At 39.3% G+C, this 26,840-nt stretch overlaps 1 protein-coding gene across 2 annotated transcripts in view; it reads right to left on the bottom strand.

Moving 5' to 3' along the window:
• Positions 1-26,262, bottom strand: part of CYTIP (cytohesin 1 interacting protein) — a 73,098-nt gene extending 46,836 nt beyond the window's left edge. The window contains exons 1-3 of one of the 2 annotated variants that reach the window (XM_029224686.1): positions 26,151-26,262; positions 25,470-25,518; positions 17,132-17,234 (exon numbers count right to left, since the gene is read on the bottom strand). In XM_029224686.1, the coding sequence (XP_029080519.1) occupies positions 17,132-17,134 (3 nt within the window). In that variant the 5' untranslated portion in view covers positions 17,135-17,234; positions 25,470-25,518; positions 26,151-26,262. The remainder of the gene's footprint in view (positions 1-17,131; positions 17,235-25,469; positions 25,519-26,150) is intronic. The other variant, XM_029224689.1, reaches the window with a different exon arrangement.
• Between the last annotated feature and the right edge of the window lie 578 nt (positions 26,263-26,840).

Genomic DNA, 26,840 nt, shown 5'->3' with positions numbered 1-26,840 from the left:
ATTATCAGTTTATGGGGTCACATTTCCTGCCAGACTAACCTAATTGTCTTTAACTCACTTTTCATCTGACTGGGTGTGGTGAGAACGGCTGATGTTGCTTAACAGCACTTGGTGTTAAATATAGAAAATTCACAAAAAGATTCTTATCTACAGAAGAATGGAAAACTTTGTTACACATGATGAAAGAGTCAGAGAGAAAGGAAGTTGGGAAACGTCCCCCATCCTGCCACACATTTCATCTATGAACAAAGCTCTGACTGGCCTCAAAGGAAGCTCTGTGCCCAAAAGAGATAGTTGAATGTGTAGGGGACTGAAAATCAGATCCATTATGAATAACATTACCAAAATACATATGTATGTATTACCTGAAGGTATGATGGAAAAATGACACACTTCAAAACTGAAAACAGGATAACTAAATATTGTTGAGGTGCAAAGAGAATCAATTCTGAACATTATAACATTTAATATAACAGAAAAAAGATTTGAAACAAAAAATCACAAAATTGAAACAAAAAAATCACAAAAAAAGCATTTCTTTAAAATTAGCAGTTTTAAGACTTTAATATGCAATTTTCTGTGACCCTAATTCTCATACTAGCCTACACATCAGTTGGCTCTTGTTAGTATAGTTGAAGATGGAAAGACACGTTGGAGGTTCTCTCTTCTTATAAACCTACCACACGACAGAGCTCACCTCTGAAAACAGATGAAGAAAACAAAGGCATAAGGCAAAGTATTTAAAGACTTCCCATGTCAGCATATTGGGTTACTTATAATTGGAGTTACTGTCTACGAGAGTTGTTAGAGTTGATAAGCTTTAACACATAAGAATAACCACTGTACATCCAGTTTTTGAGGAAACAATCCTATTGTCCTTGGGCAATTAGATCTCCGTGATATCCTTTAATAAATCACACTTAAAATTTTTGGCTTAGCAAATATAATCATGGTAATTAGGCACCAAAACCAATCATACAATTTCTTTACATACCCCTTGCTTTACACTCTTTACATACAGGAAAACTGGAGTTAATGGTCTGAATTAGATGTAACTTTTACCCAGAGAGAATCTGTGAAAATTCGATTCAAAACAACAAATTTTAGCAAAGGTCTACTACCTACCTGGCTCTAAGCTAAGGGAAAGTGATGCTGAAGTTATTAAAACCTCATCTCAGCCCTGCATGAGCCTACAGTCTGGTAAGAAATCAACACGCCCACTTCCATAGCTTACAAGACAGAAAACGATACAAAGCACTTCAAGAAGACAGAAGAGAAAGAGTAATTTCTTCTTGAGGTGGCGTAGGAGTTGCCATTGAAGGACAAAGAGAAATTTAAAGAATCAGCGTAATTCCAATAGTAAGATGTGGTGGCCAGGAAAGAATCAATATTTCCCATGTGAAATGAGCTTATTAAGGAGAGCCATTAAGAGAGAACACAGAGAGAGAACTGATCAGAGATTGGTAATGAGACTGGTGTTTCAGGACTGTGGGATGCTTAGTAAGGGATAACTACCATGCACTTTATTAGGGCTGGATGGGTAAGGCCCCTTGTCTATTACATCAAATAATTTGAACTTGATTCAACAATCAAAGGGGAAGAAATAGAGTTATAGATGTAGAAAACAAACTTATGGTTACCAGGGGATGGGGCGGGGGGAGGGACAAATTGGGAAATTGGGATTGACATATACACACTGCTATATATAAAATAGATAACTAATAAGGACTTACTGTAGAGCACAGGGCACTCTACTCAATACTCTGTAATGGCCTATATGGGAAAATAATCTAAAAAAGAGTAGATATATGTATATGCATAAATGATTCACTTTGCTGTACACCTGAAACTAACACAACATTATAAACCAACTATACTCAAATAAAAATTTTAAAAAAAAATCAAAGGGGAATCACTTTTTTTTTTTGGCCTCTCCACATGGCTTGTGGGATCTTAGTTCTCCGACCAGGGATTGAACCCTGGGCCACAGCAATGAAAGCGCCGAGTCTTAACCACTGGACCGCCAGGGAACGCCGAAGGGAATCACTCATTTTTTGAGGAGAGGCGTAAGTGAACTAAATAGGAATTTTAGGAAAATTGACTTGGCATTGGATTATAAGAGAATTGAAGGGAGAAAGCTAAAGACCAGTTCAGTTAATGCCATAATCTTAGAAACAGGCAATAAAGGCTTGAACTAGATCAGTGCCAGTGGGGGAAAATGGGAAAGAGTAGAAGCCAGAAGCACTGGAGAGGAATAAGCAATAGGGTTTTGTGCTTCCTGGATATGAGGAGCAATAGAGGGAGATGATGACTGAACCACCCTGGAGAACAGGAAGGATGATGGACCGTGATGACAAGGAGCCTAATGATTTTGCTCCATCTTTTGATCCGAATTTCACTGCCACCACTCCAGTCAAGATCCAGCAAACTGTGCTCAACCTCTGAGGTCCAAAAATTAAAATCACACTGGGAAATCTAATTCTCTCTTTATCCCACACTACAGAAGCCATTTTCAATGGCAAGTCAACAAGTGTCAAGATTCTGTAGCTTTCCAAAAACAGTAATTCTGAAAGCCACACTAAATGTACACCTTGAACTCGACGAAATAATTGTGTCTGACCATCCCTTTAGACCGATGTCCAATCAGAGAATCTGACTTGAGTATCAAGAGGCTGTCATGAAATTCATGTTTCAGTTGCTTTCTCTTCCTATATCAGGCAACCCCCAATGGTTACTAAGAGGTTATACTCTACCAAAGAATTTTATCAGTAGGGGAAGAACTTGGTCAGTGATAGGTAGGCAGCTGGAGGTTGGCCTTTAATGACCTATTCAAAAGCAATGGTTTAAAGTAGTTTAAATATTAAAAATAATAATAAAGCATAAGCCAACACCTGACCTCTCCTGTTAGCACTAAATTAAAGGGAGGATGGAGTCAAGCAATACTCAGGATATCCACTTGGGTGGAGATGTCAGTAGGCAACATGACAGAAAGCTTCTACAGGTAGCCCAGACGTATTTAGCCAAAGACGTTGACCTTGTCTGTCTGACAGTTTTCCAAATACACTTAATTGTGAGTACAACAAGCTTTTTTTCCATTGTATCTCTGGTTCTAAGCCCTTGCATCATCACTGAACCTTAATGACTGCTTGCTCCAACTCTATCGAAGCCAAAATGGGAAGAAGAGAAGAGCCCTTGGAGCTTGCATGCCCAGTTAAGACTCCTCTGAGGGAAGACCACAAGTATGTGCATTACAGTTGTACATGTGCATGTGGTGGGGGTCAGAGATTATTCCTAGGGGCCAGGTTGGTCTGAGCTAGGTGTCAGTTCAAGTGACACCAAGAGAGAACTAATATGTCAATCTCCAGTGAGCAGGGGAGGTTGAGAGCTGAGTGAGGAAACCAAGTGTGAGATGATGAAGGGTAGTTCAGAGGAGATGACGGAGAAACAAAGAAGACAAAATAACATGTAACAGGAATGGGTTCTGAAACAAATTCTGTGAACAAGGGCATCCATCCTATCTCCACCTCTCTCTTTTGCACAGCTTACTTTGCTTGGCTTGGTCAAGAAACGTGTTCTTCAAAACCAGACCTCAGCTGGTGTTACAGACTAGTTTCAATACCAGAAGGCCAACATAGATACTGCCAGTGCTCTGATAGGCACCTATAATATTTATCCCCCCCAAGGCTAAGACTAAATAAGACACAGCCTTCACACTTGGCTCTCATCTTTCCTACCCAGAGTTTCACCTTCATACTAATTTAACCACTGCCAAACATGCAAAACTTTTGAGCAGTGCAGGTGAGCTTCACTAGAAAGGGGCAGCGCTTTATGCACTGACCGTGGTTCCTAGAGGATGCACAGTTTCAGTGCACCTGCTCACATGAAACTGAGCCTAGCACTGGCCCCTCTTTCCCCTTCACAATCAAAAGGGCACTTCTCAGAAACCTCCTGGACAAAGAAGACAGCTCAAAGGCATCTACTAGTTACCTCAAGGGAATCATTTCATAAGCACCTTTTCTACTAACCCCTAGCAATTGTCCCTTGTGAGATTTTATACCCTTTTGAGATAATGGACAGCACAGTCACAAGCATGAGCCACCACCTCCCCTCCCTTGTTAGCCCAGAGCAGTGCAAAGAGCTGCCTCCTCCCAATCTGGAGTCAACAATTCTATCTCCTAGACGTTAACTGAGCATCTACTGTATACAAATATAGGAAATAAATGTCTGTACAATAGTGATGGATCTAAAATAAAAAGATACTTGTAACAAGTTGTATTTTCCAAAGATGGCCTCATCCATATAGCTTATCCCACACAATCTACTTACAATGTGATTTTTGAGAGGCAGGGTATACATTCTTTCCCCTTGAATCTGGGTAAGCCCATGGCTACTGCAACAATGATGTCATGTGGCATCCAAGGGTAAGTTATAAAAGAAAATACAGCTTCTTCATAGTTCTCTTGGGATGCTTGGAACCCAACCACCACACTCGGGGAAGCCAAGCAGCTACATGGAAAAACCATACGTAGGTGTCCCAGCTGCCACCTCATCTGAGGTCTCACTGACAGCCAGCATCAAACACCACACATGTGAACAAGCGAGACTTCGGGTAATTCTAGCCTCCAGCCTCAGCCACCCCAGCTGATGCCGAGTGCAGCTAAGGTGAGATTTTCCCAGTGAGCCCTGCCCAAATGGCAGATCTGTGAGCAAAATAAATGTTGTCTTTAGTTTAAGCCACTAAATCTTCCGATTATTTGTTACTTAACAATAGATAACCAGGACAGCACACACAGCATGACCTCAGAGAGCTTACAGTCAATTCAGGGAAGTAAATATGTTCACAGATAACTATAATATGTCAAGGTACGACACAAGTACCTTAAGAGATCCAAAAACTAAAATGAATATGTATGCATATGTGTGTATATCTTGATTTATGCATAGACAATTTTGAAATACATTACAAATTAATAATATTTACCTCTATGGAGTAGTCCTTAGGTGTAAGGGTGGAAGTCTTCCTTTTGTTTCCCTATCTCTTTGTATGTTTTAGTCCTTACCTTATATATGCACTTACTTTTGTAGCTTCAAAAACAGTTTAATTTGTAAAATAAAGATGAAATAAAGAGGAAAAGAGCTAAACAAGTGCTGCTGGTACCCCATGAGGACTGTACTAGGGACCCCATGAGGACAGGAGGCAACCAAGCTGCTGGGAATCACTGCATTTTCTCTCTGTGTCCCAGTTTTCACATCTATATAAAAACAGTACCAACCTCATATGGTTTTTGTGAAAATTAAAGTGCTGTAGAAGTACCTGACACAGTAGCAAGCACTCAATAAATATTAATAAAAATAAGATATCCTGAGTGGCTGAGCACTGGCACGGCATGTGGACACAGGGTCCCAAGTGGCAAAATCAGACAGTTGCTTTAGGAAGAAAGACATTCTCTCTCCTCCGTAAAGGATAAAAAGGGACCAGCATTCTTAGGTGCAATTACAAAAGAGAATACAAGATGACTTTGATAACAATGTTAGAACTTCTGCAAATGCCACATTGACTTACATTTTCCAACATGTTAAAAGACCACTAAATTAAAACTTTCCATCCCACTTCCCCATTCTGCTTCCCCTTCATGGTTTTTATTGGGTGTGACAAGCTGTCTGTATATTACAGATGACTGCCTTCCATAGGAGGCCAAGGAGATGAGGTGTTTACAACAATTTTGCATCTAACGTTTAGCTTCTCCCTGGATTTTTGAGAAACCAGTTATTATCTCAACTATGTCAAAGGAACACCAATCTTTCCATTTGTTCTCATATATAGTTTTCCCATTCAAATTACCAATACATAGTATGGAGTAGGTCACCCAAAAGACGGAGTGTTGTAAGTTATCTTCTTCCTCCCCAAAATGTCCCATGTTCTAAAAAGTTTGTGAAAATATGATCTAGTTCTGAAGGGCTGGAGTTGTCTAAAGGAAATGGAGAAGGTGAAGTTTTCCATGAGATTACATGGTGTGAGAGCATAACCATAGTATTTCATAATCGACAATGAGTTGTCTTAAGTTTTGTAGATTTCAGGGTAGTGGCATCATCTCTCTGCTTGCTAAGTCACATGAGTAATGAGCAGTTCCTCTCTGACTCAAGGACTTCTGTTGCTTCCTGTTTGGTTTAACTTATCTAAGTATCTTAGAAACAGATAAAATATTATTTCAGCTCCTTAAAGATGGCTGGACTTATGTTTTTTCTTATGAACTAGGTGCTTTACCTCATTCAAATTTCTGGCATTTCAGAAAAATTTTTTTATCTCAATTTTCCTTTCGTTAACTTAAAGATGATTCCAGCTTCTCAACTGCAAGAAAATCCTCTATACTCACAATGAAGTAACCCTCTCCCCAAAAAAGTAAAACTTTCTAAAGAAAAGAGAAACCATGCTAAATGTCAAGAGCCAACTGGTTGCATTTTACTAAAATTTAACCATTTAAATCCCTTTTGATATAAACAGGGATGAGATTAAATAAACCACGAGATTGGCTAAATAACAAACAAAATCTGGCTGATTCCATCACTGTGTAGTGCATATGAACAAATGTGTGTATGTGAATTGTAATGAATATGGAGTGTAGACCGGAGTGTAGTTTTGAATACTCAAAACTCTTGCTGATACGTTGGGTAGAATTGTATAGGGGCATGAAGCATCCCTAATTAGCTCTATGTGAAGTTCTTGAAGGGGGAAAATTTACCTATAAAGATTTTGTGACGACACTTAGCTGGGACTTCTGAAAGCTGGTCCGAGCCAAGAACAAAAAAAAATGTAAACAAGATTTATGTGATACAACAGTCAGCCACAGCCCTTTTCCAGGCAATTTCCCCTTCCATTTCATGTCTCTGTCTATGGCAACGTTCTGAAAAAAGAAGTAGAAGTGATTCTCTTTGATATCTTCTAAGTACCCTTTTATCACAAGCCTTTAGCACTAGTGGTTCTTCAACAAGAAGGCTACTCAGTATAAGATGAATAAGGTCTGAGTATCTAATGTGTAACATTGAGACTATAGTTGATAACACTGTATTGTACAATTGAAATTTGCAAGAGTGTAGAACTTAAATGTTCTCACACACACACAAAAAAGGTAAACTTGTGGGGTGATGGATGTGTTAATTAACTCAATGTGGGGAATCCTTTCATGATGTATACATATAACAAATCATCACATTTTACAATTTCAATATCTTACAGCTTTGTCAATTATACTTCAGTAAAGCTGGAGGAAAAAAAAGAAGTCTATTGAGGTTGACAGTACTTCAAAACAAGAAATAGAGCCCCATTAATCCATGGCCTATAGCTAAATACACCTTCTATTCTTAGCTTCCCAGGCCATACCTCTTCCTCCATCACTGAAAGTGCCTCTTCAGCGACCTGGTTAGAACCAATCTGACGCTTGCTCTAACTTCATCCCCTTGAAGTAAGGAATCTCTATAATCTTTTTTATCTATCCACATAGCACAGAGAGTAAAAATTAAAATTTGTTTTTGTGTTCTTTCTTATTTTATGTATTCTTACAATAAGTAAAAAATTATTTTCATAAAAACGTGTTTTTTTTAACTAATAAAACTTTTATAGCAGCACCAAAGCATCAGTATATTTGCAGAGTTACATAGGAACTGCTGATGTAAATGGTGTCGATCTGATAATCAAAGCACCTGTCTCCCTGTCCCCAACCAGGGTGGTTTCAACTACAATACTTCAGATCATTTTTTCTGGCCAAGAATTAACAACTCTAAGCCCATAACAACCAACACTCAGGAAACAGTACAAACGAAAACAAAAAATAAAACAAAACAAAACAGAAAATTAATGCCTAATGACACCTCTGCCCCAGGATGGAGTATTCAGGCCTCCCCACTGATTGCTGATTCTGGAGTCTGACATTGTTTCTCCACCAATGGGGCCCACTTGGCCTCAAGAAGACCCTTTGCTTGCCTTGTGTTATGGACTGCATGTTTGTGTCCCCTCCAAATTCACATATTGAAACCCTAATACCCAATGTGATGTTATCTGAAGATGAGGTAATTAGGCAATGGTAGGTGCTCTCTCTATATTTGCTAAAAGAATGATTGAATGCTAGAGGTAGAAGCAATGGTGGAAGGGTTTACATCAGAGGTTAATAGCAACAAGAATTCCAAGAGGGAACAGAGGGACTTACGTGATATGGAGTAAAACCGCAGGCTAATGCAGCTCCACACTTCTAGAGACTTAGTGACTCGAGAGGCATCTGAGCCTACCTATAGACATTCCGACTTTAAATTAGCATTTTACAATTGTTTGCGACTTTTATATTTACAAAGCAGCAGACAAAATCATAGCTGAACTACCAGTAGGTGTGTACCCACTGAAAGATGAACTGGCTCAGGCGATGAGATGTTCCTGTAAATAGGCACACCACCACTTGCGTTTAAAAATTTGGTAGTTGGGGTACAGTATTTGGAGGCAGGCAAAATTGCCTTCAGAGAGAAAGAGGAGATAGGAGATGAAAGAAAGTGAGGGTGGAGGAGTATGAATTCACAGGCATCATCTCCTTGGCTCAGCAGAGCAAAGCAGCAAAACATTACATATGCTCTGATGATTAATGCCCTGGGACTCGGTGACATCACTCTTTGGAGATCCACCAACCAGAATGTCACATCCTGGGTTGATGGAGAACCCCGTGGAATCTTACTGAGTCTGAGGGGAAAGAAAATTCTCCTCTCTACATAATATAGTTCAACGATGACTCAATGGAAAACACAACTCTAAATACACTTTGTTTCTCTTCAAGTTCTTTAGACATAAATAATTATGTTCATGCTTTAACCAAAGAAACATTGATACCTCTTAAAAAGGAATTTAAAAAAAAACACATTCCTTTCTATCATGCCTACCTAAATGGTCACTCACTGTTGGAATATGGGGTTAGGTGGTGGTGGGCAGGCTACTTAGTGCAAGAGAGGACAGGATGAGATCCCAGAGTAATCTGAGGAGACAGAAGCTGAACTTACAAACTTGAGTGTGTGGATCGGGGATCCAATATGCTGAGAGCAAGCACATAAGAGCCTGACTCTGGAAGGGTTTGATTAGAACCAAGAGGTCCAGTTGAGAACTGAGAATGCAGGGAAGTAGATTCCCTTGGCCATGGTGCAGAGCCTACAGCCAAGATATAAACACATCCAACTTCAGAAGAGAAAAGCATTTAAGAAAATACTTAGACTTTCAAACGCCTCCAAGACAGAGGAGGCCAATTGATGTGAGCAAAGGAAAAGTTGGAAACTTCTGTATTTTTAGACTATAGAGAAATAAAAGCAACAGTTAATAGACAAATTACATCTACATTTGCTGCTGCTTCCTGAACCCCTCAAAATTTATAATATAGCATGAATTGGAAAGCATGTTCCTGGACTTAAACAAAATATAGAGAAAATGCTAGAGACTGAATTCCAAGACTCATTTCTTTGAAAACATCTTAACCAGACATTTTAGAGGTAAATTTGAAAACCTACATGACATCTGTAAAAACATGAGTTTGGGCAGAAAACTAGTTTGTTTTAAGAAAACACTTTCATCGACATATCCCAGCGGATGGATTGGCTTTCCAATGGTTGAGCGAGAAGCAGATGTCTGTCCTTGCAGTTGTTATATTGACTCTGGCACTCTGAAGGAGCTGGCCAAAAGCATTAATTGTTCCAATATATTTATTTGCTCTCTGCTCCATTCCAGCTCTGCCAGGATATCAGATCTGAGATAATACCCATGTGCCTTTCACCATTTTCAACGATCTGCCCTTTTTTCCTTTGTCTCTGTATTGCACCCTGTATTTCTTTTTTCTTACTTAAAATAATTTTCCCCATTATTATGTCTGTTTGTTTTAGGCAGTTTGTAAAATATAAAAATCCTTTCTGGGGCTTCCCTGGTGGCTCAGCGGTTAAGAATCCGCCTGCCAATGCAGGGGACACGGGTTCGAGCCCTGGTCTGGGAAGATCCCACATGCTGCAGAGCAACTAAGCCCTTGTGCCACAACTAGTAAGCCTGTGCTCTACAGTCCGCAAGCCACAACTACTGAAGCCCGTGCACCTAGAGCCCGTGCTCCGCAACAAGAGAAGCCACCGCAATGAGAAGCCTGCGCACCGCAAGGAAGAGTAGCCCCCGTTCGCCACCACTAGAGAAAGCACGCGCGCAGCAACGAAGACCCAACACAGCCAAAAAATAAAATAAAATAAATTTTTAAAAAAATCCTTTCTGTCACCAATTATCATCATGGACATTTATCATGACTTTTCTATTCCTTTTTTTTATTGTTATTAATTTTAACTAGATGAGACAATTATGCAAAAATAATTACATATCCTCTTTTATTACACAAAGGATTATCTAATAACTGTTTTCTTTTCTCACTAAGAACTGCTCACAACATGATTTTATTTGTGGTGTGATGGTCCATCCTATAGCTGTACCACAGTTTCCACTTATTACCAACAAATTCAATTTTATTAAACATTGTTTCTAATATTGCACTATTAGAAATTAATGTTATAAAAATGTGAACATAAATCTTTGTCCACATAACCATTTTCTTAGGACAAATCCTTATATGAAAAAATATTGGTTTGAAAAATATGGCTGTCTTTAAGGCTCCCGCCAGAAGTTGCTAAATTATTGTCAGAAAGCTTCAACATGAAATCGTCCATCCATCCTGTAGAACTCCTGACAACCTGATTATTATCGGTTAAAAATCTTTGGTAAAATGTGCTCTGTGAAAACTGCTACCTAATTTTTGTTTTAATTTGAATTTCTGAAAAATTTGCCTTTCTTATATTACAAAAGAAGGTATTTTTCATATTTTGTTAACAATTTCTGTTTCCTCTTTTGTGATTTTCTTATAGATGTGTATGAAAAACCACAATTTCTTTAATGTGTTAGTTGTTGTTTATCTTTTCATTTGGTTTATAACATACAGAAACTTTTTTATTTTATCCATCAATCTTTTCCTCTGTGATTTCCTTAATTGCTTTTAAGTTTAGAAAATCCTTTTCCATCTAAAGATCAGGTAAATATTAAAGTATATTTCTTCTAAGTTATTTTGGTTTAGCTATTTAGGCTTAACTTTTTAAACTATTTAGAATAAAATGGGTTATTATTTTTAGGGGGATTTGCTAAACTGAATTTATTTAATCTAAATAATCAGTTTCCCCAAAATAGCATTTCAAATTACCCATCCCCTGTCTCACTGATATATGGTGCTTCATTTATCCTGTTAAGCTTTTCTTTTATTCTATCTTATTTATCTTTATTACATTAGTAGCTCAGATCTTTAGCTGGTACTGGTGCTTGTTCTCAGATTTCAGCTCTACCCCTTACTAGCTATCTAACAATAGACTAGTTATGGCCTCTCTGTGACTCAGTTTCCTTATCTGTAAAATAGGCATACCAATATTACTTCCATCATGAGACTGTCATGAAGAGTAAATTGATTAATAAAGAACTTAGAACAGTGCTTGGCACGTAGAAAGTCCACAGAAGTATTGGCTATTATTGTTGTCAGTGTTCTGTGTTAGCAGTGCAAGTCCTTCTTGTAACCCTCATCTTTCAAAATTGTCGTACCTCCTTTATCTGTTTTTCTTTTAGATAACCTTTATTTTCAAATGAAAATAGATTTTTTCTGATAATAAAAAATGCATGTCTATTATAAGAACACTTTTCAGAAAATGCATAAATATAATTTTAAATCACCTTTCATACCACCACCAAGAAATACACGCTCTTAACACCTAGCTAGAAGATTTCCAAATATTAACTCTTTATTAGTTGGGCACAACCTCTTATTTTGATAGAAGGTAGTCTGAGATACTGAGGCACAGAATTGGTGTCTATAGCTAAATGTGAAAAAGTAACATAACAGGCAAATGCGAGGTTTGCCCAAGGGGCTACATTTCTCAGAGCTGCTATACTATGTCAAGTTTGCCAGCTTCAATTTTGTCTTTCTCTGCTTCTTTTAACCTGGTTCAAAGATCAACTAAAATTGTGAACACAGAAATGAATGTTCTAGGAAAACAGAATCCCAAATTTGAGGGACTGCTGGTTTTTTTAGGTAATAATGAGTCACTGTAGAGTGACATCATTCAGAACAGTAAGTGTCGTACAGTTTTCTGTGGCCTTGAAAGTAGCTGCGCTATCAAAGAGAAGGCTTCCAGGAAGAGGCGTCTCTACTCACCCACCTGTGCTGCTGCCTAGTCATTTCAGGATCAGTATCGATGACCATAAAATACAGAGGAGGCAGAAGAGTTAATGCATCTATCATTTGCTAGACATTCACTGTCCAAGGGAAGGAGTCATATAACAAAACATCACTCAGTCCCACACAAAAGTGGAAAATCTGTTATCCATTTAGAAAGCAGACTTCTCTACTTCGGCTACCTATGACTTTTTATAATAATATTTCAATATAAATTAATGCTTAAGTAGACTATCTTTTACAGTAGTGTTAGGTTCACAGCAAAATGGAACAGAAAGTGCAGAGAGTTCTCATGTACCCCTTGTCCTCATACACACACAGCCTCCTCCCCCATCAACACTCCACACCAGCGTATTTATTACCACTGATGAACCTACACTAACACCTCATTATCACCCAAAGTCCAGAGTTCACATTAGGGTTCACTTTGGGTGTTGTACATTCTATGGGTTTTGGTAAGTATACAATGACATGTATTCACCATTGTAATATCACACAGACAAATTTCACTGCTCTAAAATCCTTTGTTCTCCACTGGTTCATGTCTGTCCCTCCAGTCCTTGGCAACCACTGATCTTTTTAATGTCTCCATAGTTTTGCCTTTTCCAGGATATCATATAGTTGAAATTTGGAATCATACATTTTGTAGCCTTTTCAGATTGCTTTCTTTCACTTAGTAATATATAGTTAAGATTCTTCCGTGTCTTTTCATAGCTTGATAGCTAGCTCATTTTTTTAGTACTGAATAATATTCCATTGTCTGGACATACCACAGTTTATCTATTTACCTACTGAAGGACATCTTGGTTGTTTTCAAGTTTTGGTGATTATGAATAAAGCTGCTTAAACATTCATGTGTAGGTTATAATGTGGATACAATTTTTCAACTCATTTGGGTAAATACCAAGGAGTGCAATTGGATCCTATGGTAAGAATATATTCAGTTTTGTAAGAAACTGTCAAACTGTCTTCCAGAGTGACTGTATCATTTTGTATTCCCATTAGCAATGAATAAGAGTTCCTGTTGCTCCACATCCTAGCCAGCACTTACTGTTGTCAGTGTTTTGTATTTTCACCATTCAAATAGGCGTGTAGTGGTATCTCACTGTTGTTTCAATGTGTAATTCCCTAATGAGATGATGTTGGGCATCTTTACAAATGTTTATTTGCCATCTGTATACCTTCTTCGATGAGGTGTCTGTTTCAGATCTTTTGCACATTTACTAATCAGATTGATCGTTTTCTTATTGTTGAGTTTTAAGTGTTCTTTGTATATTTTGGATAACAGTCTTTTACCAGATATGTCTTTTATAAGTATTTTCTCCCAGTCTGTGTCTTGCCTCTTCATTCTACTGACAATGCCTTTCACAGATAAGAAGTCTTATATTTTATATCAATTAATTTTTGCCCCCAAGATTGCACAAATGTAACAGGCTATTGAGGGCAAGTCTTCCTCTTACCCTAGATATGGCCTGTAAGGCCCCAATATTGGGATAAAGATGTTGGATAACTAATGACTGGAGCCACTATCTCCTTCAAGTTCAGACTCCTCAGGCAAGTTCAGATTCATCAGTAAACTCTTTATTCAAAGTAAACAAAATAATATAATATTGCCGTTAAGAACAGAAATGCTCCACTAAAGTGATCATAAGTGAAAAGTGAAGGAGTAGGACACTAACACACTTTGCATTGTATTTCTTTTTTTTTAATTTCAAATACATATATAATTTTTCCAAGCCTCCAAATATTTGTTTTGTTAGTTTCTGCTTTATAACAAAGTGAATCAGCTATACATATACATAAATCTCCATATCCCCTCCCTCTTGCGTCTCCCTCCCACCCTCCCTATCCCACCCCTCTATGTGGTAACAAAGCACTGAACTGATCTCCCTGTGCTATGCAGCTGCTTCCCACTAGCTATCTATTTTACATTTGGTAGTGTATATATGTCCATGCCACTCTCTCACTTCGTCCCAGCTTAACCTTCCCCCTCCCCGTGTCCTCAAGTCCATTCTCTACGTCTGCGTCTTTCTGAATAAAAATCAGGAGACTCTGAATCAAGGAGAAACTATACAGGATTATTATGAATGCACTCAGTACAGCAGATTTATGGTATATTAAAGGAGTAGAAACATGGGTTTTGGAATTAGAAAGACCTAGATTCACATCCTGACTCTGCTATTTGCTGTCTCTGTGACCTCTCAGAATTCTCATGGAAGATGGCCACAATAACGCCAACTTAACAAGGTTAGTATAAGGACGAAAGATGAAATGTGATGAGCACAATAACTGGCAGATGATAGGTGTTCAAAATATAGTGGCTTCTGTTATTTTTTTCTTCGCTATTTATCATTACTCTGTATTATCATAGTTATTTATCCAGAGAACTAACAGCATTGGTAAAAACATATTTAAGTTGAAATTTGGATTTATGGGGGAAAAAACACTAAAAAATTCATAGTTCAGGGTAAACAAAATTCCTCAAAATAGCTAGCATTTGGTGATAACTTAGGTACCTTAGTTAGGGACTACTTTCCAGGTGTGAAAAATGTAAAATAAAATGTGTAAACTGTTGGGATCTGACCCACCATCTATGCCTTATCACAGTGTATCAGGCCTAGAGGGGCATTTAGAGAGGAAAGTAAGGCCCAAAGAGCTAAAGTATTTGCCTACAGACAGTCTGATCCTACCTCACCCCCACCTGTCCATATCCCTCATCTATTAACTTGTTGGCTGGTTCAGCCATAGCATACATTCAAGTGCTGATAAATTTCGTCTTTGTGTTTTAAGAAAGGTATCAGTCCCATTTCCTCTATTCTTCATGCGTCATCTTGGGAGAGTACCTGGCAGCAGCCACATGCAAGCAAGCCAGCCGGTTCAGTACCACCTGACATACCAATGAATTACCAGAAAAGGATTTCATTTAATGACAGTCTATTTGATTTGTGGTCCCTGTTCCCTTCCTCCCTTTGACCATTTTTCTCTTCATTCATTAATCCTTCTATGTAGGGTGGGTGGCAGAGATGAACAAATCACTGAATTTGATGCATTTCATTCTGTTCCCTTTTAGACGTTCTTATAATGGTTTTCCCGAGGACAATCAATTAAACTATTGACTTAAATACTTTTGGGGATCAATTATAATTCCAATTAACTGTGCCATCTGGGTTGTTCATTACCATTCTTGGGAAACATTTGTAATGGTGAGAAATTTTGTCTCCCAAGCTCATGTTTATTCATCTTCCGGTCTAGGATCTCATCTATCTTTAGAACTAGCCTCCTGGTTGGTCCTGCCTTGCTCTGTCTGCTGCACACCATTTTCCTGGCCTCAGAGGACTTATTGACATCTCCTTCTCTCCCCACCACAAGAAGTAACGTTTACTGATTGCTTTGTTATGTGCCAGTCACTCTACTAAGTGCTTTTTTGCATTATTTCTTTAAATCCATGAGGTAGACAATAGGGTTCTCGTCTTTCTAAAAGGAGGAACCTGAATTTCAGAGAAGGAAAACACTTTGCGCAAAGCCACAGGGGATTCAAACCCTGGTCTACGGGGCACAGGCATGAATTACTTCTTCATCCAAGCTGCTCAGTCCCTCTCAGAGCCGGGCAGCTGGTGGGTTCTGAACCAACAGTCCTGCGATGAGATCAACAAGCTAGAGAAGCCTGACACTTTTTTCTCAAAAGTGACGTCCTCCAACACCTACATCTTTTACAAAGTAAAGATTCCCAGGGATATCTGTCCCACTCCAACTGATGACTTCCTGAATCTGAATCACTAGAAGTGACAACCCGGAACTAGTCCTTGAACACTTTTCATTTTTAAAAGTTTGAGATCCACTGCCCTGTGTCTTTCTTCTTTGACACCAAAAGTGTCCTTTAACAAAGCTTTCTTGGAGACAATGTCCTGACCTGTGGTGGTCTAACCTAAAAGCGTGACCACCCTGACGGGGATTTGAGGGAATACTGTGTGATCTGCTGCTCACAGCTCGCCTTTTGGCTGCAACTTATTTGATTAAGTTCCAGCTGCCTCTGCCTGAGCTCTGATTACCTTCTTCAGCCCTGTCTCACAGAAAGCACATAAAAGCAACTAGTTTGTGGACCTTTTTTTTGTAGCAGCTACAAAAAGAAATACCTTTTGTGATCAATAAATGTTTTTTAATTGTCATTCTTTGCAGATTGTACAGAGCTAAGAACAGAGTCCCTCTCCTCAGAAAGGCTAGTGTGGATATAGATAAGAAAATAAGCAAGTCTTCTCTCTCTGTCTCTTACACACACACACACACACACACGCACACACACCGTAAATTTCCATTAGCTGCCTTACCCTGTCTTCATCATTAGAATATTGTGTTTGAGCTCTAGCACTCAGCCAATTTAAACCTGGTTTCTTACCAATTCCCTCTTTTCTTTTCTCTTAATAAGAACCTTCAACTTTCTAAATGAGCCTCTTCTATTTTTCCCTTCTTGCAGTAACGTCACACTCCTGTTTTTATTGGACCTTTCTAACTATTACCAAAAGTTGTCTGGATATTACAAATTCAACCTTTGCCTTGATAGAAGACCCCTGTCATCAAATCTGCTGACCATATGCTATCAGAAAAAGTAGCAGAGACATAGTAACGAGAATGTCAACAAAAACGAGAGACCTAGTAAAAACAAGAAGTCCAAAATATTTAGGAAATAAACCAGAAAGAGCCAACCAGCTTACTCATTAAACACTTGAATAAGGAATTCCCAATAATAATTCCATCAATATTTTATTTATCTTATTAAAAAACACTTCATTAAAACTCGTTTGCTTCCTCCCCTCCCCCATATCAAAGACAAGAACATAATGAGAATCAACCGCATATTTCAAAGTCAAACTTACCATAGAAGTTGAGTTGGCAAATCTCAGTCAGAGATCCCTCCTGGTCTCAACACCAGAGCATATGAGGTGTCCTCTAGTCGGCTGCAGATGAATTTACAGCCCCCTGCAATGCAACAAGACACTGACATTCTGAAAAGGAAATTTGATCTCACCCTAACTCATGCTAACCTCCTCATCTTTCCTGAAGGGGGTTCCCATCTATTTATTCCAGGACATGGACAAACTGCTTAGTATCAAATACCTTACAAAGACAGAGGGAGCGTTCCGGGAAGATGGCGGAAGACTAAGACGGGGAGATCACCTTCCTCCCCACAGATACACCAGAAATACATCTACACGTGGAACAACTCCTACAGAACACCTACTGAACGCTGACAGAAGACCTCAGGCCTCCCAAAAGGCAAGAAACCCCCCACGTACGTGGGTAGACCAAAAGAAAAAAGAATAAACAGAGACGAAAGGATAGGGACGGGACCTGCACCAGTGAGAGGGAGCTGTGAAGGAGGAAAGGTAGGAAGCCCCTTCGCGGGCGGAGACTGCGGGTGGCGGAGGGGGAAAGCTTCAGGGACGCGGAGGACAGCACAGCAACGGGGGTGCAGAGGGCAAAGCAGGGAGATTCCCGCACAGAGGATCAGGGCCGACCGGCACTCAGCAGCCCGAGAGGCTTGTCTGCTCACCCGCCGGGGCGGGCGGGGCTGGGAGTTAAGGCTTGGGATTCGGTCAGAGGCAGGGAGAGGACTGGGGTTGGCGGTGTGAACACAGCCTGCAGGGGGTTAGTGCGCCACGGCTAGCCGGAAGGGAGTCCGGGGAAAAGTCTGGAGCTGCCGAAGAGGCAAGAGACTTTTTCTTCCCTCTTTGTTTCCTGGTGCGCGAGGAGAGGGGATTAAGAGCGCTGCTTAAAGGAGGTCCAGAGACGGGCGCGAGCCGCGGCTAAAAGCATGGACCCCAGAAACGGGAATGAGACGCTAAGGCAGCTGCTACCGCCCCCAAGAAGCCTGTGTGCGAGCACAGGTCACTATCCACATACCCCTTCCGGGGAGCCTGTGCAGCCCGACACTGCCAGGGTCCCGCGATCCAGGAACAATTTCCCCGGGAGAACGCACGGCACGCCTCAGGCTGCTGCAACGTCACAGGCCTCTGCCTCCGCAGGCCCGCCCCGCACTCCGTGCCCCTCCCTCCCCCCGGCCTGAGTGAGCCAGAGCCCCCGAATCAGCGGCTCCATTAACCCCGTCCTGTCTGAGCGAAGAACAGACGCCCTCCGCCGACCTACACGCAGAGGCGGGGCCAAATCCAAAGCTGAGCCCCTGGGAGCTGTGCGAACAAAGAAGAGAAAGGGAAATCTCTCCCAGCAGCCTCAGAAGCAGCGGATTAAAGCTCCACAATAAACTTAATGTACCCTGCATCTGTGGAATACATGAATAGACAACGGATCATCCCAAATTGAGGAGGTGGACTTTGAGAGCAAGATTTATGATTTTTTTCCCCTTTTCCTCTTTTTGTGAGTGTGTATGTGTATGCTTCTGTGTGAGATTTTGTCTGTATAGCTTTGCTTCCACCATTTGTCCTAGAGTTCTATCCGTCCGTTTTTAGTTTTTTTTTTTTAATTTTTTTCTAAATAATTACTTTTTTATTTTAATAACTTTATTATATTTTATCTTTATTTTATTTTACTTTATCTTCTTTCTTTCTTTTTTTGTCCTTCCCTCCTTCCTCCCTCCCTCCCTTCTTTCTTTCTTTCTTTCTTTCTTTCTTTATACTTCTACTAATTCTTTCTTTCTACTTTTTCTCCCTTTTATTCTGAGCTATGTGGATGAAAGGCTCTTGGTGCTGCAGTCAGGAGTCAGTGCTGTGCCTCTGAGGTGGGAGAGCCAACTTCAGGACACTGGTCTACAAGAGACCTCTCAGCTCCACATAATATCAAAGAGTGAAAATCTCCCAGAGATCACCATCTCAACACCAGCACCCAGCTTCATTCAACGACCAGCAAGCTACAGTGCTGGACACCCTATGCCAAATAACTAGCAAGACAGGAACACAACAACACCCATTAGCAGAGAGGCTGCCTAAAATCATAGTAAGTCCACAGACACCCCAAAACACACCACCAGACGTGGACCTGCCCACCAGAAAGACAAGATCCAGCCTCATCCACCACAACACAGGCACTAGTCCCCTCCACCAGAAAGCCTACACAACCCCCTGAACCAACCTTAGCCACTGGGGATAGACACCAAACACAACGGGAACTACGAACCTGCAGCCTGCAAAAAGGAGACCCCAAACACAGTAAGATAAGCAAAATGAGAAGACAGAAAAACACACAGCAGATGAAGGAGCAAGGTAAAAACCCACTGGACCTAACAAATGAAGAGGAAATAGGCAGTCTACCTGAAAAAGAATTCAGAATAATGATAGTAAAGATGATCCAAAATCTTGGGAATGGAATAGACAAAATGCAAGAAACATTTAACAAGGACCTAGAAGAACTAAAGATGAAACAAACAATGATGAACAACACAATAAATGAAATTAAAAATACTCTAGATGGGATCAATAGCAGAATAACTGAGGCAGAAGAACGGATAAGTGACCTGGAAGATAAAATAGTGGAAATAACTACTGCAGAGCAGAATAAAGAAAAAAGAATGAAAAGAACTGAGAACAGTCTCAGAGACCTCTGGGACAACATTAAACGCACCAACATTCGAATTATAGGGGTTCCAGAAGAAGAAGAGAAAAAGAAAGGGACTGAGAAAATATTTGAAGAGATTATAGTTGAAAACTTCCCTAATATGGGAAAGGAAATAGTTAATCAAGTCCAGGAAGCACAGAGAGTCCCATACAGGATAAATCCAAGGATAAATACGCCAAGACACTTATTAATCAAACTGTCAAAAATTAAATACAAAGAAAACATATTAAAAGCAGCAAGGGAAAAACGACAAGTAACACACAAGGAAATCCCCATAAGGTTAACAGCTGATCTTTCAGCAGAAACTCTGCAAGCCAGAAAGGACTGGCAGGACATATTTAAAGTGATGAAGGAGAAAAACCTGCAACCAAGATTACTCTACACAGCAAGGATCTCATTCAGATTTGATGGAGAAATTAAAACCTTTACAGACAAGCAAAAGCTGAGAGAGTTCAGCACCACCAAACCAGCTTTACAACAACTGCTAAAGGAACTTCTCTAGTCAAGAAACACAAGAGAAGGAAAAGACCTACAATAATGAACCCAAAACAATTAAGAAAATGGGAATAGGAACATACATATCGATAATTACCTTAAATGTAAATGGACTAAATGCTCCCACCAAAAGACACAGATTGGCTGAATGGATACAAAAACAAGACCCATATATTTGCTGTCTACAAGAGACCCACTTCAGACCTAGAAACACATACAGAATGAAAGTAAGGGGATGGAAAAACATATTTCATGCAAATGGAAACCAAAAGAAAGCTGGAGTAGCAATTCTCATATCAGACAAAATAGACTTTAAAATAAAGACTATTAGAAGAGACAAAGAAGGACACTACATAATGATCAAGGGGTCAGTCCAAGAAGAAGTTATAACAATTGTAAATATTTATGCATCCAACATAGGAGTACCTCAATACATAACGCAAATACTAACAGCCGTAAAAGGGGAAATCGACAGTAACACATTCGTAGTAGGGGACTTTAACACCCCACTTTCACCAATGGACAGATCATCCAAAATGAAAATAAATAAGGAAACACAAGCCTTAAATGATGCAATAAACAAGTTGGACTTAATTGATATTTATAGGACATTCCATCCAAAAACAACAGAATACACATTTTTCTCAAGTGCTCATTGAACATTCTCCAGGATAGATCATATCTTGGGTCACAAAACAAGCCTTGGTGAATTTAAGAAAATTGAAATTGCTTCAAGTATCTTTTCCGACCACAACGCTATGTGACTAGATATCAATTACAGGAAAAGATCTGTAAAAAATACAAACACATGGAGGCTAAACAATACACTACTTAATAATGAAGTGATCACTGAAGAAATCGAAGAGGAAATAAAAAAAAATACCTAGAAACAAATGACAATGGAGACACGACAACCCAAAATCTATGGGATGCAGCAAAAGCAGTTCTAAGAGGGAAGTTTATGGCAATACAATCCTACCTTAAGAAACAGGAAACATCTCGAATAAACAACCTAACCTTGCACCTCAAGCAATTAGAGAAATAAGAACAAAGAAACCCCAAAGCTAGCAGAAGGAAAGAAATCATAAAAATCAGATCAGAAATAAATGAAAAAGAAATGAAGGAAACGATAGCAAAGATCAATAAAACTAAAAGCTGGTTCTTTGAGAAGATAAACAAAATTGATAAACTATTAGCCAGACTCATCAAGAAAAAAAGGGAGAAGACTCAATTCAATAGAACTAGAAATGAAAAAGGAGAAGTAACAACTGACATTGCAGAAATACAAAAGATCATGAGAGATTACTACAAGCAACTCTATGCCAATAAAATGGACAACCTGAAAGAAATGGACAAATTCTTAGAAATGCACAACCTGCCAAGACTCAATCAGGAAGAAATAGAAAATATGAACAGACCAATCACAAGCACTGAAATTGAAACTGTGATTAAAAATCTTCCAACAAACAAAAGCCCAGGACCAGTTGGATTCACAGGCAAATTCTATCAAACATTTAGAGAAGAGCTAACACCTATCCTTCTCAAACTCTTCCAAAATATAGCAGAGGGAGGAACACTCCCAAACTCATTCTATGAGGCCATCATCAGCTTGATACCAAGACCAGACAAGGATGTCACATAGAAAGAAAACTACAGGCCAATATCACTGATGAACATAGATGCAAAAATCCTCAACAAAATACTAGCAAACAAGGCTTCCCTGGTGGTGCAGTGGTTGAGAGTCCGCCTGCCGATGCAGGGGACACAGGTTCATGCCTCAGTCCGGGAAGATCCCACATGCCACAGAGCAGCTGGGCCCGTGAGCCATGGGCGCTGAACCTGTGCTTCCGGAGCGTGTGCTCCTCAATGGGAGCGGCCACAACAGTGAGAGGCCCACGTACCGCAAAAAAAAAAAAAAAGAGCAAACAGAATCCAACAGCATATTAAATGGATCATACACCATGATCAAGTGGGGTTTATTCCAGGAATGCAAGGATTCTTCAATATACGCAAAACAATCAATGTGATAAACCATATTAACAAATTGAAGGAGAAAAACCATATGATCATCTCAATAGATGCAGAGAAAGCTTCCGACAAAATTCAACACCAATTTATGATAATAACCCTGCAGAAAGTAGGCATAGGGGGAACTTTCCTCAACATAATAAAGGCCATATATGACAAACCCACAGCCAACATTGTCCTCAATGGTGAAAAACTGAAAGCATTTCCACTAAGATCAGGAACAAGACAAGCTTGCCCACTCTCACCACTCTTATTCAACATAGTTTTGGAAGTTTTAGCCACAGCAATCAGAGAAGAAAAGGAAATAAAAGGAATCCAAGTCAGAAAAGAAGAAGTAAAGCTGTCACTGTTTGCAGATGACATGATACTATACATAGAGAATCCTAAAGATGCTACCAGAAAACTGCTAGAGCTAATCAATGAATTTGGTAAAGTAGCAGGATACAAAATTAATGCACAGAAATCTCTGGCATTCCTATACACTAATGATGAAATATCTGAAAGTGAAATCAAGAAAACACTCCCATTTACCACTGCAACAAAAAGAACAAAATATCTAGGAATAAACCTACCTAAGGAGACAAAAGACCTGTAGGCAGAAAATTATAAGACACTGATGAAAGAAATTAAAGATGATACAAATAGATGGAGAGATATACCATGTTCTTGGATTGGAAGAATCAACATTGTGAAAGTGACTCTACAACCCAAAGCAATCTACAGATTCAATGCAATCCCTATCAAACTACCATTGGTATTTTTCACAGAAGTAGAACAAAAAATTTCGCAATTTCTATGGAAACACAAAAGACCCCGAATAGCCAAACCAATGTTGAGAATGAAAAATGGAGCTGGAGGAATCAGGCTCCCTGACTTCAGACTATACTACAAAGCTACAGTCATCAAGACAGTATGGTACTGGCACAAAAACAGAAAGATAGATCAATGGAACAGGATAGAAAGCCCAGAGATAAACCCACGCACATATGGTCACCTTATCTTTGATAAAGGAGGCAGGAATGTAGAGTGGAGAAAGGACAGCCTCTTCAATAAGTGGTGCTGGGAAAACTGGACAGGTACATGTAAAAGTATGAGATTAGATCACTCCCTAACACCATACACAAAAATAAGTTCAAAATGGATTAAAGACCTAAATGTAAGGCCAGAAACTGTCAAACTCTTAGAGGAAAACATAGGCAGAACACTCTATGACATAAATCACAGCAAGATCCTTTTTGACCCACCTCCTAGACAAATGGAAATAAAAACAAAAATAAACAAATGGGACCTAATGAAACTTCAAAGCTTTTGCACAGCAAAGGAAACCATAAAAAAGACGAAAAGACAAACCTCAGAATGGGAGACAATGTTTGCAAATGAAGCAACTGACAAAGGATTAATCTCCAAAATTTATAAGCAGCTCATGCAGCTCAATAACCAAAAAACAAACAACCCAATCCAAAAATGGGCAGAAGACCTAAATAGACATTTCTCCAAAGAAGATATACAGACTGCCAACAAACACATGAAAGAATGCTCAACTTCATTAATCATTAGAGAAATGCAAATCAAAACTACAAGGAGATATTATCTCACACCAGTCAGAATGGTCATCATCAAAACATCTAGAAACAATAAATGCTGGAGAGAGTGTGGAGAAAAGGGAATCCTCTTGCACTGTTGGTGGGAATGTAAATTGAAACAGCCACTGTGGAGAACAGTATGGAGGTTCCTTGAAAAACTACAAATAGAACTACCATACGACCCAGCAATCCCACTAGTGGGCATATGCCTTGAGAAAACCATAATTCAAAAAGAGTCATGTACCAAAATGTTCATTGCAGCTCTATTTACAATAGCCTGGAGATGGAAACAACCTAAGTGTCCATCATCAGATGAATGGATAAAGATGTGGAACATATATACAATGGAATATTACTCAGCCATAAAAAGAAACGAAATTGAGCTATTTGTAATGAGGTGGATAGACCTAGAGTCTGTCATACAGAGTGAAGTAAGTCAGAAAGAGAAAGACAAATACCGTTATGCTAACACATATATGGAATTTAAGAAAAAAAAATGTCATGAAGAACCTAGGGGTAAGACAGGAATAAAGACACAGACCTCCTAGAGAATGGACTTGAGGATATGGGGAGGGGGAAGGGTAAACTGTGACAAAGCGAGAGAGAGGCATGGACATATATACACTACCAAACGTAAGGTAAATAGCTAGTGGGAAGCAGCCGCATAGCACAGGGAGATCAGCTAGGTGGTTTGTGACCACCTAGAGGGGTGGGATAGGGAGGGTGGGAGGGAGGGAGACGCAAGAGGGAAGAGATACGGGAACATATGTATATGTATAACTGATTCACTTTGTTATAAAGCAGAAAGTAACACACCATTGTAAAGCAATTATACTCCAATAAAGATTAAAAAAAAAAAAGACAGAGGGAAACAACAAAAATTCAGTAATGCCTATGTGATCCTTTAGCCCTGTACAAATGGAAAATCAGGGTTCTTCATTCTATAATGAATTAAGTGGAGAAAGAAACCATTTCTTATCTGGAGTCACTCCCATCTCAATGTTTCACATGTGGCTTTTATGGGGATGCTAAACTTTCAGAGTTTCAAATACTACTTACTGTAAACTAACTACAAATTTTATTCCCCTTGCTTTTGTTTTCAGATTAATAATGATTGCAATCTAATTGGAAGATACTTCCATAATTTATTCTGAACAAAAGTTGAGACTTTTGGTTGACTTCATGCTGTTCAACTAAACCATGCTTACCTGAGTTTTCCCTTTAAAGCAAAGCAGGCATCATTTACACGGTCTATCTTTTCAATAGAAAACCATGTTAGCTTTTATCCCCATAACATTCATTTCCAGTCCCTAGAAACAATTTCTAGAGAGAGCAAATTTTCACGCATACAGCAGCTAACATATAAATATGCATCATGGAAAATTTTCCACACACAGAGAAAACATCATGATTTGGTTTGGAAAACAAGTCATTTTAAAGTTGTGGAAAATAGGATCTGTTCCTGCCTTTAAGGCAAGATCTGCCCCTGATACAGTCATTCTAGTTATTCTGCACCTGTAACCGGCTTTCCCGGAATTACCTTGAGATATGCATTGTGTGTGATCAGTTGAAAGTTCATATATTGTAACCTGAAAAAGAAAAAAAAAACTGTTCTTCTAGAATTTCTTCATAAAGGACAACCATTCTTAATAGAAAACAGCTTTTGTTTCCCAAATCACATTTGAACTGTTTAATTATTGAGTTTCTAAAAATCAAGGCAATTTTTATAGCAATAAACACATTGGAAAACATTGCAGCCTATGATTATCTATTGTGAGATAGAATCTCTTTTTTTCATCCTCAAATATTTTTTTAAATTATAGGGAAAGTAATCATAACAGTTGAAATTTTTACCCATGTAAAAGAAACACATCTTGTCTTATTGAGTCCCTTTTAAAACAACTCTAGTACTTTCTGCCAGTTACTAGTCAAGGTTCTGTATTGTGTGTCTAAAATCATATACACTTTAGAAACCAGCTGCTTTGACACATGCTCCCAGTTGCCTCTCTGACACCCTCTATCTCCCCTTCAGGATCTAGTTTGATGTATCCTCACAGATCAACCTGCCTGTCCCAATAGCTTCTTCCATGGCCGACCAAGAATCTGCATCCCTCTATACACCAGTTGCTCTAAGTGTTATTAAAATCAACCCAAATTCCATATTTCCAGAGTCTCTTGCAAGGTCTTAAAGAAATCTTTCTGGCATTTGCTCTGTCCCTACCTGTTCTGCAGGGCTGGAGGTAACAGCTGCGAGAAGGCAGTGAGAGCGGTGTGGCTGCCTTCTGGGAGATCCTGGTGCAGCACAGAGCTGGGGGAGGGCACAGTGAGGGCAGCTGGAGGAAGAGGAGGAGGAATAATTTGTGTGCCACTGCAAACATGAAATGGTGCCAAAAAAAACACCATTCTTTTTCCCAAGAAGTTCAAAGTGCTTTGCAAACATTAACTCATAAGACCAAGTAGTCATGCAGGAATTACTACTTTATTATGCCCTTAAGGTAACCACTGCAAGCAAGGTCATGAGGAAAGAGAGTCTATTCATTGTTTTATTAGACCACAGATATTTAATGAGTACCTACTGTGTGCAGGGCACTGGCCGTAGAGAAACAAGCAAGACAGCCAACATCTGTGCTCCTCCAGGCTCTTATGCTAGTCTATGGCCTCTTGTTTGCACGATGAGGGCACTAAGAACCTGGCTACACTTCTTATCACACTTATTTACACTTTATTTTTGCCCAAATTGTTTAATGGAACATGCTCCATCCTTCAGAATGCCTATAATGTGCTAAGTGCTGAGCAAACACACAAAAGAAAAATTTCTTAACTTAAATGTAAATCTCATTATGATGATAGGGATCGGGGAATATCAGTTCAAAGTGCTTTCTTTTAAGATGCCATAAACAAAGCTTTATTG

Source organism: Monodon monoceros, unplaced genomic scaffold, assembly GCF_005190385.1.
Source record: "Monodon monoceros isolate NGI ecotype Baffin Bay Population unplaced genomic scaffold, NGI_Narwhal_1 Super_Scaffold_16, whole genome shotgun sequence".
Classification (NCBI taxonomy): domain Eukaryota; kingdom Metazoa; phylum Chordata; class Mammalia; order Artiodactyla; family Monodontidae; genus Monodon; species Monodon monoceros.
The sequence above is the reverse complement of the archived record's forward strand: the minus strand, read 5'-3'. Positions and strand labels throughout refer to the sequence as shown.